The 14,570-nt window shown below is 39.6% G+C and overlaps 2 protein-coding genes across 3 annotated transcripts in view; one reads left to right on the top strand and one right to left on the bottom strand.

The window, feature by feature from the left end:
- Positions 1-14,570, bottom strand: part of sergef (secretion regulating guanine nucleotide exchange factor) — a 168,593-nt gene that overhangs the window by 82,459 nt on the left and 71,564 nt on the right. The gene's annotated exons all lie outside the window — the stretch shown is intronic.
- kcnc1b (potassium voltage-gated channel, Shaw-related subfamily, member 1b) overlaps positions 6,351-14,570 on the top strand; it is a 37,563-nt gene continuing 29,343 nt past the window's right edge. For both annotated transcript variants that reach the window (XM_056451725.1, XM_056451724.1), the window contains exon 1: positions 6,351-7,477. In XM_056451725.1, the coding sequence (XP_056307700.1) occupies positions 6,911-7,477 (567 nt within the window). In that variant the 5' untranslated portion in view covers positions 6,351-6,910. The remainder of the gene's footprint in view (positions 7,478-14,570) is intronic.

Below are 14,570 nucleotides of genomic sequence, written 5' to 3'. Positions count from 1 at the left end.
AGAACCGATTCGCGATGAATCGGACTAAGCATCACCAATGCACAGTATGGTAGGTGGGAGGTAATGATTTACTCGTCGCCTGTTGGCTGGAATTGAGGCTTTGGCTTGTAAGAGGGTTTGGATAGGTCAACTTGTTTGTGCTCATGTAGCGCAGTATGGTGTGTGCGTGTGTGTGCGTGTGTGTGTGTGTGTGTGTGTGTATGTGAACTGAGAGGTATTTCTAAGAAGTTGAGGAACCTTACAGTATGACAAATATAGCTTGTTTATGTTGCAACTGTACAAACAGCATAGAAGTTAAAACGCTGCAATAGGTGAAAGGTCGGCACTGTGAAACTGTTATGAAATGTGTAAACTTTTTATGGAAGATTTGTTCAAGTTAAAAATTAACCTTTTAAAATGAAAGTAATGTATAAAGGCTCTGTACCACAGTAAACGTAATTTATTGTTATTTTAACATGTTATGGAATTGAAGTATTTACAATGAATGTAGATAGTACAACTTTATTGTAATTATTGGTTCTATTTTGATAATATTGGTTTTATACACTGTAAAGTCAGGAAAAAAGTATAGAATTATATTTATCTTTAGGGCGGCACGGTGGCTCAGCGATTAGCACTGTCGCCTTGCAGCAAGAAAGTTGCTGGTTCGAGTCGAGGCTAAGTTGGCATTTCTGTGTGGAGTTTGCAAGTTCTGATGCAGGTGAACTGAATAAACTATAGAGTGTATGGGTGTTTCACAGTGCTGGGTTGCAGCTGGAAGGGCATGTTGGATAAGTTGGTGGTTCATTTCGTCGTGGCGACCCCTGATAAATAAAGGCACTAAGCCGAAGGCAAATGAACAAATGTTTTATCTTTCTTTTTTCCACCTGACTTTACAATGTGTCCTATATAATTAATAGTTTTTTTTTTTCTGAGATGTCATATTTATATCATAGTGTTGCACCCAAAAATACTAGTTAATTATCATTTAAAATCTTTATACAGTACCTAATCTCAATTAATTTACTGGAAAAAAAAAATATTCATTGGATGTATTTTTTTAAGGGTAAGTGGTTGCAAACAATTGATATGGGCTGAATTTAAACAAACTAATTTACTAAACTGCATTTGTTTGTTTAAATTCAACCCATATAAATAGTTTGCAACCATTTACCCTAAAAAAAAGTAAATTCAATGAATCAATTTTAAACCATCAACAAAAAAGTTTTTTTTACTAATTTTAAATATAATAAAATATATTATAAGCACATATTCATTTATATATGCCTATTTTATTATTCATTCATTCATTCATTCATTCATTTTCCCTTTTGGCTTAGTCCCTTTATTAATATGGGGTCACCACAGCAGAATGAACCGCCAACTTATCCAGCATATGTTTTACTCAGAGGATTCTCTTCTATCTGCAACCCATAACTGGGAAACACTATTTTATTATATTGAACAGAATAAGTTTTCTTTCATTCTTTCATAAATAGCAATGAAACTGTAACACTTCACAATAACAGTACATGAATAATGATGTATTAACATGTAAACACTTTTCTATTGTTCAGTGTAAACGCACTAGACGGATGTGAATAAGGAGTTCTTGAGTAGTCAAGAATGATGATGTGCCCCTCCAAGCAGTCACGATATAATTATACATTAACAAATCATGAATTCATGATGGGTAAATTAAGCGTAAACTAATGTGGTAATTACATTGTGGTAAATACATTACTTAAAAAAACATTTAAAAACAAGTAATTAAGGTAGCCGTTATCAACTCCTCTGACTCATGTTGTATAAAGTTAGTTAGCACATACCTTAACTCATTAGTTCATAATAATGTTTAGTTTACATATTAATACATCATTATTCATGTACTGTTATTTAAAATGTTAACAATGAAGTATTAATTAACCAATATTTTAACATTTTATTTTGCCAGCAGTTATTTAGACGCATCAAATTGTACACTTTACCTCAATGAAAAGTATTTAATATGTATATAAGATCTTTTTGTTAAATTAATAATGAATTTAATGCAGATACCAAAACACTCTCAAAATCTAAAATCATATAATCACACAAAATCCGATCTATTTTCTCTATTTCGGATTCAGGTAACTTTACAAACACTTTAGTTCCACCTATAGGCAGACATAGAGCATTGCAGGCTCTAACAATTCAATTCAATTCACCTTTATTTGTATAGCGCTTTTACAATGTAGATCAGGGGTCACCAATCTCGGTCCTGGAGGGCCGGTGTCCCTGCAGGGTTTAGCTCCAACTTGCCTCAACACACCTGCCTGGATGTTTCAAATACACCTTGATTAGCTTGTTCAGGTGTGTTTGATTAGGGTTGGAGCTCAAATCTGCTGGACACCGGCCCTCCAGGAACAAGTTTGGTGACCCCTGATGTAGATTGTGTCAAAGCAGCTTCACATAAAAGATCATAGTAAATTGGAACAGTGTAGTTCAGTTTTTAAAGTTTAAGTTCAGTTCAGTTTGGCTCAGTTCAGTGTGGTTTAATAATCACTACTGAGAGTCCAAACACTGAAGAGCAAATCCAACGATGCGCAGCTCTATAGATCTTCTACAGAAAGTGAAGAAGAAAAAAAAAACCTTGAGAGAACCAGGCTCATATGGGCACGACCAGGGGTGTAGCGGACGTTTTAAAAGTGGGGGGGACAGCTGTATGAGATCATACGTTCATTTAATTTTACATTTACATTTACATTTAGTCATTTAGCAGACGTTTTTATCCAAAGCGACTTACAAATGAGGACAAGGAAGAAATTTACACAACTATAAGAGCAGCAGTGAATAAGTGCTATAGACAAGTTTCAGGTGTGTAAAGTCTAAGAAGCAAAGCATTAGTAATTTTTTTTTGATAGATAGAGAGAGAGAGAGAGAGAGAGAGAGAGAGAGAGAGAGTACAGTTAGTGGTATAGCCAGAGAGGCAGTTGCAGATTAGGATGGAAAGTGGAGACTAAATAGTTGAGTTTTTAGTCGTTTCTTGAAGACAGCAAGTGACTCTGCTGTTCTGATGTAGTTAGGGAGTTCATTCCACCAACTGGGCAGATTGAATGTGAGAGTTCGGGAAAGTGATTTCTTCCCTCTTCGGGATGGAACAACGAGGTGACGTTCATTCACAGAACGCAAGTTTCTGGAGGGCACATATATCTGCAGAAGTGAGAGCAGATACGAAGGAGCACAGCTAGAGGTCGCTTTGTAAGCAAACATCAGAGCTTTGAATTTGATGCGAGCAGCAACTGGCAGCCAGTGCAAACGGGTGAGTAGCGGAGTGACATGTGCTCTTTTGGGTTCATCAAAGACCACTCGTGCTGCTGCGCTCTGAAGCAGCTGAAGAGGTTTGATAGAACTAGCTGGAAGCCCGGCTAGTAGAGAGTTGCAATAGTCCAGTTTGGAGAGAACAAGAGCTTGAACAATCAGTTGAGCTGTATGTTCAGATAGGAAGGGTCGGACCTTTCTGATGTTATAGAGTGCGAATCTGCAAGATCGAGCAGTTCTAGAAATGTGGTCAGAGAAGTTCAGTTGGTCATCAATCGTTACTCCAAGGCTTTTTACCATTTTGGATGCAGTGATGGTTGCTCCATCCATCTGGATTGAGAAGTTATGGTGAAGAGTCGGGTTGGCAGAAACTTCAAGCATTTCCGTTTTCGTGAGGTTAAGCTGAAGATGGTCTGTTTATAAAAGTGAGGGGGACATATCCCCCCATCCCCCCCGATTGCTACGCCCCTGGGCATGACCATATCTCCACTGGCCAAACAAAAACAGTTTAACATTTTATAACAGTTTAACATTTCATAAATCATCTTCATCCCTAAAACCTAATATACAGTACATCGTGACAATAGATCTGTATCTAAAAATCAATTTTAATACAATTTCTGTTAATTGCAATAGTAAAAAAAAAGATGAACAGTTTATCTAGTCCCTGATCAGCCTAATGGACAAATGAAAGCTTTCTCAGTAATGCACGACATCAGAGTTGCTCATAAGACACTGTAAGATTGGATGTGTTGTTTCCTTTCATAGATCTGCAGTCGGGAGGCAGCACACGAATGTCCCCAAAACTGAAGCAGTCACCCCCCTCCTCACGCACACGGTCAAACACGGCTCGCAGGCAAATGTGTTCTGGATTCAGTGCTGCAGCTCCTCCTCGTCGCCACATCGGCCTCTAAAAACAGACCCGGAGCAGTTCACAAGCTGAGCTCCAGCTGCAACACAAGGGTACCTGCTGCTCACAGAAATAGGACACTGTGGATGACAAGCTGCTTTAATTTTGACTCCTTAAGACTAACTCGACTTTTGGGTTACTAGTACTGGTTTTTAACTACTTGTAGTAAAATGACCAACTTGTATACTTTTCTTGCTTGTTAGATAGGCCCAATAGTATCTGGATGCAGCCTTTATGATGCAAGCTGAGATTGCGTCACTCAGCGATGAGACGTCAGACACAATGCACTCAAATGGAGCAAGTGACGTCACTGTGAGGGGTAGGGTTAGGGGTGGGGCTAGGTGAGCATATTGAAAAGCCTTGGATGCAGCTCAGATTGCACTGCAACAGGTCTGCATCCAGACCCCTCTCAGATAGGCTAATATACTGTATGCACTCACCGGCCACTTTATTAGGTACACGTGTCCAACTGCTTGTTAACGCAAATTTCTTATCAGCCAATCACATGGCAGCGACTCGATGCATTTAGGCATGTAGGCATGGTCAAGGCGATCTGCTGCAGGTCAAACCGAGCAGCAGAACGGGGAAGAAAGGGGATTTAAGTGACTTTGAACGTGGCATGGTTGTTGGTGCCAGATGGGCTGGTCTGAGTATTTCAGAAACTGCTGATCTACTGGGATTTTCACGCACAACCATCTCTAGGGTTTACAGAGAATGGTCTGAAAAAGAGAAAATATCCAGTGAGAGGCAGTCCTGTGGGCGCAAATGCCTTGTTGATGCCAGAGGTCAGAGGAGAATGGCCAGACTGGTTCCAGCTGATAGAAAGTCAACAGTAACTCAAATAGCCACTCGTTACAACCGAGGTCTGCAGAGGAGCATCTCTGAACACACAACACATCCAACCTTGAGGCAGATGGGCTACAGCAGCAGAAAACAACACCGGGTACAATTACTGTCCGCTAAGAACAGGAAACTGAGGCTACAATTCACACAGGTTCACGCTCACCAAAATTGAACAAGAGAAGATTGGGAAAACGTTGCCTGGTCTGACGAGTCTCGATTTCTGCTGCAACATTCAGATGGTAGGGTCAGAATTTGGTATCAACAACATAAAGGCATGGATCCATCTTTCCCTGCATCAACGGTTCAGGCTGGTGGTGGTGGTGTAATGGTGTGGGGGATATTGGACAGTGGAATAGTGATAACTGTTTACTGAATGTTATTATATTATATTATGAATATTATATTCAGATATAATACATACATACATACATACATACAAGTCTGACATGGACAGTTGAAAAGACAGTTCACCCAGAAAAAACAAAAGTTTCTCACTAATTTGCTTACCCTCGAATTGTCCCCAAGCCTTTATGAGTTTCTTTATTCTGTCGAACACAAAAGAAGGTATTTTGAAGAAAGCTGGAAACCACTGACATAGAAAAAAAATACTGAGGATGTCAATGTTACTTTCTTCAAAATATCTTATTTTGTGTTCAATGGAAGAAAGTAAAAGAGCTTTGGAAGAAGTAAAGGGGGAATAAATGATCATCATTTTTATGTTTAGGTGAACTTTCCCTTTAATAAGGACCAATTAACACTTGTTTCATTAAATATTTTTGAACTACTTATGGCTGACTAGATACATATAGGCTAAGTATTCGATAAATAATTAACAGTCATTAGTTAATTAGGCTAATTAGTGACCAGGTTAATTTAATGACCATTAATCAGTGACTATTAATTTAATGACAGTCGTTTGCATGTAAGAAGGCAAGCAAAGCAAGCAGTGCAATCAAAGGTCAAAGAATGCATTTCATGGAGCTTTTTATCAGTCTTAAAGGGATAGTTCACTCAAAAATTAAAATGCAATCATTATTTTCTCACACTAAAGTGGTTTTAACGTTTATGAGTTTAAGTTTTGTTATTGTTGAATACAAAAGAAGATATTTCTTGAAACCTGTAACCACTGACTTCGATAGTAGCAGTTTTTGTGACAGGTTTTTGACAAGTGAAATGAGAGTAAACGATGACATAATTATCATTGTTAAGTAAACTATCCCTTTTATTTTAAGGTCTAAATGTTAAAACCGCCTGCCACACAGTGTGTGTGTTCCACCCCGGGAACATGTTGCGTTTTTGTTCGCGTGGAAACGCGCTTTAGACTGATCTTCGTCCTGTAAATGAAAGACCCTCCCTTGTTGCTGCGACGCCTGTTTCTTCCGAGACCGTCATGACGAGCGATCCGCTTCAATGAGACCTCAGGCTATTCAGAGCATCATCGATTGTGCAAACCTCTCTGAAGACCACTAGAGAATCGCTGAAGGCAAGGTCTGAAGCTGCTCTGTCTGCTTTTAGTCGGAGAACACGGACGTGTAGCGTTTAATTCCCGAAACACAGTAGGAGCACTGGAGTTATGAAGGCTCGACGGATGACTGGCGCTGTCCGTTCAGCACTACCTTGCGCCCAATGACACCGTAAAAACACCTGCCCGACACCCTCAAACCCAAGCCGGGGGTCAGGATATTGGCTTACTAGAAGGACAACCTGTTTAGAAGTCAAGTGCATGAGGTTTATCGCTTTCCATTGTTGATTAGACAGTGGCACGGACAGTTTAACGGGCACCTGGCACGGCGGTAAACACATCTGTATTTTCTGAACATGGGACCCAGTGGTACGACGAAGGTCCATGGCTTGGAGATATGACTAGAGAGGTACGCGATGGGACAAGGGGACGACAAGGATCGCATCGTGATCAACGTCGGAGGAATCAAGCACCAGACCTACCGCAGCACCCTGCGCACCCTGCCCGGCACCCGGCTCTCCTGGCTGGCGGAGCCCGACGCGCCGAACAACTTCGACTATGATGCGAACATCGGGGAGTTTTTTTTCGACCGCCACCCGAGCGTTTTCGCCCACATCCTCAACTACTACCGCACGGGGAAGCTGCATTGCCCGGCGGATGTGTGTGGACCACTGTATGAGGAGGAACTGGCGTTTTGGGGGATTGATGAGACGGACGTAGAGCCGTGCTGCTGGATGACCTACCGGCAGCACAGGGAGGCGGAGGAGGCTTTGGACAGTTTTACTGGGGGCGCTCTCGACCTCGGTCATGACGACCCTGAGCCCGAAGGGGTCGTCGAGGCGGCTGAGGGGGATGAGGGTGTCGAGATGACCCGGAGACTGGCGCAAGGAGACTCCCCGGATAACCGATCCGGGCGATGGAGCAGGTGGCAGAAGAAGGCCTGGGCGCTCTTTGAGGACCCGTACTCCTCTAAATACGCACGGGTGAGTTCACTGAGGAAAACGTTTACAAAAGAATCGGCGGTTCATTCCGCAGTGGCGACCACTGATATATCAGGGAATGATAGTGAGTGTAGTGCGTGTGTGAATGAGAGTGTATGGATGATTCCCAGTGATGGGTTGCAGCTGGAAGGGGACCCACTGTGTAAAACATATGCTGGATAAGTTGACGGTTCATTCCGCTGTGGCCTGATTAATAAAGGGGCTAAGCCGAAAAAAAATGAATGAATGATAGTGAGTGTGGAAAAAATCTGTTTTGTTTCATGGGAGGTGCATTTTAAAACCAAAACAGACCAGTTCATCAGTGACTGCGCTGACCAGTGAGGGTCAAATGATCCTAATGAGCGCATCACTGACTGCTGATGGTGATTGATTATTGGAGAAATCACTAATAGATACAGCTGTGTCTGACCGGCTCTTTCCACAAAACATTGGGGTTTCCTTTTCCAAAAGGTGATTATTGTTCTAATAATTATTGATTTGCAAGATTCTGTCAGAGAAATAAAAAAAATCTCAAGAGATAATAAAATAAATTGTACCATATTAAATAATATTTTACCATAGTAAATTATTTTTAATATATCTTTTATCCTACAATACGGCTATTGACAGTTAGACTTATTTTACAAATGAGCTTTGTAGTGTTCAAGGTCATCAAGTTTGTGTTTATTGGAAAATGTAGGATTCAATGCTTACATTTTATTATGATTATTTTAATAAAATGCTAAATCAAAACTTAAAAGCTACAACATCAACATGTTTAAACGTCTATATGCACACATAAACAAAAAATAAATATAGAGATTTTTTAATTAATTCGTTTTAATTAATAATTTCTTATGTAAATGCCTAAATAATTTATTTTAAAATTCACTTTTATTTAATAATTGGCACATAAACACTAAATAGAGAAATTAAAATCAGAAATCTGTAGTATTTATTAACTTATTAGATCTATATTTGTTTTTACTCATGCAGGAGATTTAAATACATACATTGTACTGCATGTGTGTTTGTTATAATGTATATTTATTTATTTATTTACAAATGAATAATGTCTCACGGGCAAATAACAAGGACATACAATTAATTATGATGAATTAATGCATAAATGCAATCAAATTGTATTTGTTTTTGTTAATATATATTTAAAACAATAACCCATAGCAAAAGTTATTGTTATTACTCACAATTTCCTGAGGCTCCCTTATACTGGAAGGACCCCGAAATATGGTGAGAGACAGAGTCTCCGAGTGACCTTGAAATAATACCCTGCTTCTCTTTCGTGTGGTAAAACAAGCCGTAACAGGGGAGCATGCATGACATCATGCTTTACCATAATCCCTAGAATAAAATAACTCTATTTGCGTATCCTTTACCACAGCGCACCTTATAGTTTACTCATCCTCCCTGCATGTCTGATGAAGGTTATTGAGTGCTCATGATCTAGGGGGTTTCAAATAAAAGCTTTTCACGTCCCGGCTTGTCCATGCAGATAATATTTCCTCCAAAATCACTAAATGCAGGTTGACTGTAACAAGCAGCCAAATAATAAAGATGCATCTGTGCACTTGTGCTGTAAGAAACACCCTCCCTTTGAGATTTGATGGCTATTTCATTAGCTGATTTCAGATGTCAGCTCTTTGCCCTCACCGCTGTCCCATCAACAGGAACCCTATAAGCTCTTAATCGGAGACGAGCGCCGTCCCAGCGTTTCCTCCAGTTTTGGCAGCCAGGTTAAAAACAGGTCAGCTCTAGTGACTCCAGCCCACCACTTTGGCACTGACGGAGCCAGAGGATGGACATCCTCCAATATCCAACTGGCCAGACTGTAAAGAACTTAGGTTACACCTACTTTGAGGGTGAAATTTACCCATAGTAGTTTTTCAAATGCACATATTTTCAATAAAACACTTCCCAGTCATTGATTTGACTTCATGTTGTTAATGATCCTATGATCCCATAAGAAGAACTTAAAGTATTCATGAAATTAAAATAAAGATTTGTAGATGTTAGTATCAATATTGTTCGTTTTTATGACATCTATAATCTAGTGTGCCCTAAAACCGTGACACAATTCCCATTTAGAAGATATTAAACCGATATAAGCATGTAAAGCTTGTAGTCTGTCACATCCGCCGTAATTGATCAACGGTTTTATTCACGTCAACTCATACTTCAGTCCAATCAGGGCAGATTAGCTTTGCAGTAAGGAGGGGTTTAGGAACAAATGAATCGCTGAACGAATCATATGGGAGTCGCTGGGATAATTAGGTAAAAATAGATGCATATTATAAGACAATGAAAGTGTTTTTGCCCAATGAATGCATATCAGCCTGTTGTTGGAGACCACCAAACCAAAATATGACCCTTTGTAATGCATAATAGGGGCTCTTTAAGATAAACGCACAGCTAAAGTAGTTCCAAGCAGGTTTTGACTGTCAATTTTTAAGAATTCATAACAAGTTTATGAATTGTAACTTTTACACACAGCGCTGCTCATATATGTCAGTTCTAAAGCAGTGGACCAATCAGAAGAACTTAAAGTACTTTTTAGATTTGTAGATGTTAGTATCAGTATTGTTAATTTTTAGAAGATCTATAAGCTAGTGTGCACCAAAACAGTGACAAAATTAGCATGTAAAAGATACAAAACTGATATAAAGATGTAAAGCTTGTAGTTTGTCACTACAACGATTTTATTAACATCACATCACAACCAATCAAATGCTCTTTAGTATCTGAAAGCCCCGCCCCCTTCAAGACGCTTCTCATTTGATTTTCATTTGATGCTCTTGAGCACAAATCCTCTCACTGGCAGAGCTGTGATAAAACAAACCGCCATTGGCTGTTTTTTTTAAAGGGGAGGAGCTACAATATGTCACACCCTCTCTTCGTGTTTTGGTTGAGATTACGTCAAACATCGAATAAAAATGTATATTTCAAAGCACTTCACGAGACCTTTAAAAACTCTACTCTAGCTAGGGCTGTTGAATGCTTGATTCTGATTGGCTGATTCTAATATTTTCAGATAAACGCACAGCTAAAGTAGTTCCAGGCAGGTTTTGACTGTCGAATTGTTTTTGAGACTTCATGAAAAGTCAAAAGAATTTTAACTTTTACACACAGCGCTGCTCATCAATGTCAGTTTCAAAGCAATGGACCAATCAGAAGAATTTAAAGGTTCCATGAAATTAAAATAAAGATTTTTAGATGTTAGTATCAGTATTGTTAGTTTTTAGATCTATAAGCTAGTGTGCACCAAAACAGTCACAAAATTAGCTTGTCGAAGATATAAAACTGATATAAAGATGTAAAGCTTGTAGTTTGTCACTACAATGATTTTATCATTATTTTATCACCTCACACTACAGTTTCTCATCACATCACAACCAATCAAATGCTCTTTAGTATCTGAAAGCCCCGCCCCCTTCAAGACGCTTCTCATTTACTTTTCATTTGATGCCCTTGAGCACAAATCCTCTCACTGGCAGAGCTGTGATAAAACAAAACGCTATTGGCTGTTTTTTTAAAAAGGGGAGGAGTTACAATATGTCACACCCTCTCTTCGTGTTTTGGTTGAGATTACGTCAAACATCGAATAAGAAAGCACATTTAAAAGCACTTCATGGGACCTTTAAAAACTCTACTCTAGCTAGGGCTGTTGAATGCTTGATTCTGATTGGCTGATTCTAATATTTTCAGATAAACGCACAGCTAAAGTAAATCCAGGCAGGTTTTGACTGTCGAATTGTTTTTGAGACTTCATGAAAAGTTAAAACAATTGTAACATTTACACACAGTGCTGCTCATCAATGTCAGTTTCAAAGCAGTGGACCAATCAGAAGAACTTAAAGTATTCATGAAATTTAAATAAAGATTTTTAGATGTTAGTATCAGTATTGTTTGATTTTAGGAGATCTATAAGCTAGTGTGACAAAATTAGCATTTAGAAGATATAAAACTGATACAAAGATGTAAAGCTTGTAGTTTGTCACTACAACAGTTTTATTCATGTCACCTCATCAGTTTCTTATCACATCATAACCAATCAAATGCTCTCTAGTATCTGACATGCCCCGCCCCCTTCAAGACGCTTCTCATTTGCTTTTCATTTGATGCTCTTGAGCTCAATTACTTTCACTGGCAGAGCTGCAATAAAAACAAAACGCTATTGGCTGTTTTTTTAAAAAGGGGAGGAGCTACACTACGTCCCAGGTTTTGACTGTCAAATTGTTTTTAAGACTTCATGAAAAGTCAAAAGGATTTCAACTTTTTCACACAGCATCTGTAGCTACCCTTTGGCATCCATGAACGAGACTTCTTTATTTTGCCGAGACGAGAGCCATTAAACTTTCCGTGCGTAGCACCGTGAAACTACACAAAGAAACAACAAAAATCAATAAATACAACTCGTATACAGAAAAATATGACAAATAAAGGTGCAATCTACAGAGAGATATATGAAAACTTAACGATGAAGTACAGAAAGACAGTTTGAAACAACTAATAAAAAGGCAGAGCTCACGATTAACATACAAACAAACTCATAAGGCTTAAATAATCAACTTCACATACCTCGTTCCGCTTTACCAAAGGGTTATCTGATATAAAGTGAGCAGAATTAGGCCTCCTTTCTACATAAATCGCTACTCATCTCCATAAACTCGCAGAAACAGGTATCCTCTTCGCTCTGCTAGACTAACTAACCTATTTGTTACTACAGAAAACACGTGACATGCTCTGATGCTCTGAACATATTTAAAGTGGTACAGTCATTTCGTGGTCACTTACAGCGCTGCTCATCAATGTCAGTTCCAAAGCAGTGGACCAATCAGAGGACATCAGAGGCGGGGCAACCCAGCGGGCATCTTGATGTCAAAACAATTTAAAAAAACAAGTAAAAAAATGCCAATCTGCTTGATGTCAATTGACTACCTTGATGTGAAATCAAAGTATAAATCAGCCTTGACTCTTGCATCCTCTGAGCACTAACAGTCCCTTTGCATAATTGGCACTTGCTGTGTGTATTGCTTTTCTTGTTGAATCGCTGAATGCCTCCTCAATTGTAAGTCACTTTGTACAAAAGCATCCACTAAATGACTGAATGTAAACGTGAAGAGATCTTTTAAACTTCCACTGACCCGTGGGAACCCAAAATGTCATTTCCACTGCTAATATTTTAGCATTCAGTGTTGATAGGCAACACCTTTCACCCATTTGAGGTCACGGTAATCAGTTTAGGTAACAATAGATATAAGAAGCTGGATGGATGGCAGACAGGTATTAAGTCTACAATGATCCCTGGCGGTTGTAGTGTTAAGTGAGCAGAAGAGCAGGTGAGATTGTTTTAGTCTGGAAGAGGGGATGCATTATTCATTTGGCTCGGGGTTGTTCTGCCAGGAGACGGGCTGTCGTGGAGCTGCTGGAGTTGGGAAGTGTCTGGCAGAACCACTGAGAAACATGAACCAGGCGGACTGAGTGTTAATGGGTGATGAAGATAATACACCACAGCCAATATTACTGATTACTCACAATGCCAAAAGTTAGGAATAATTACTTTTTTCCTGAAAGACGTCTCTTATGCTCAATATCCTCCTGAGACCCGCCCATTGACTTGTGTCCTCTGTAGTAAACGTTGCGTTTTCATGAATTTTCTTTGAATTTTTTTAGCTACTCTGTCAAGTCCTGTTGTACTGTTCAGAGGACATCCTGGGCTTCCTAGGGATATGTCATTTAATTGGCTGGCATGCTAGGAACCACTTCTTACACTACATCCAAAATGGCTGACGTACAAAAAAAAGCACATTTTATGGGACGGAGAGAGGCATGTAAAATTGAGCTTTTTAAATGTTTTTCTACTATTATTATTACATATATTTGTTTATTAAAGTGTCAGGAACAATACATTTAGCTTTCAAAGCTCTTAACTTGTTTGTGTTTCAAAAGATCATCCTTTTTTTAAATGACCACTATAGTGGACACCAGGACCATCTTAATGTAATTAATGACTGCATGTTGTAGGGGGCAGAACTGAAGCAGAGAGGGTTCTTTATAAAATGGTTGAGGGAGACTCTGATTTAGAGTCTGACAATCAGACAATTAGAGAATTATGCTACGATCACACTGCAGCCAAATGTGGCCCGGATTAGATTTTTATGCCCACATGTGACTCAGGTAATGATAGTGTGAACAGCCCAAACCGCATGGAATCTGATCTATTCTGGTCAGATCTGTGCCACTTTCATATGTAGGCTCAAATCAGACACAGATCGAATGTTTTGCAATGTGACCGCAGTGTGAACGGTTATGTCGGATTTCATGTGACTTTTACATAATCTTCTAGCGACATCCCTGCTGAAAAATCCAGCTTAAACCAGCCTAGGCTGGTTGGTTGGTTTTAGCTGGTTGACCAGGCTGGTTTTAGAGGGGTTTTGGCCATTTCCAGGCTGGTTTCCTGCCATTTCCAGCCTGGTTTAAGCTGGACGTAGTTGGTTTTGGCTGGTCAAGCTGGTTTTAGCTGGCCATTTTCCACCAACTTATCCAGCACATGTTTTACGCAGTGTATGCCCTTCCAGCCGCAACCCATCTCTGGGAAACATCCATTCACCTGTACCGCATGTCTTTGGACTGTGGGGGAAACTGGGGCACCCGGGGGAAACCCACGCGAACACAAGGAGAACATCCAAACTCCACACAGAAACGCCAACTGACCCAGCCGAGGCTCGAACCAGCGACCTTCTTGCAGTGAGGTGACAGCACTACCTACTGCTCCACTGCGTCGCCAGAAAACTTAATAATACAATTTTTTACAATTATTATTATTAATATCTATTACAGAATTATAGATTTACTGTATTTCCATCAAACAAATGCAGCCTTGGTAAGCATGTAAAAGAAGCAGCAGTGCCAATAATCAGCCAGTTTGTTTTTGTTACATCGTCTGAGTAACCACTGATGAATAATGGGATAGTTGATTCCCTCCATCAAACATGCAGTTCAGTCAGCGGCGCCGGATTATTTTTACCCTCTTTTTCTAAAAGCAGCCTGCCTCAACTGGAGGCGGATGGAGAAAATA

Source organism: Danio aesculapii, chromosome 25 (genome assembly GCF_903798145.1).
Source record: "Danio aesculapii chromosome 25, fDanAes4.1, whole genome shotgun sequence".
Lineage (NCBI taxonomy): Eukaryota > Metazoa > Chordata > Actinopteri > Cypriniformes > Danionidae > Danio > Danio aesculapii.
The sequence above is the reverse complement of the archived record's forward strand: the minus strand, read 5'-3'. Positions and strand labels throughout refer to the sequence as shown.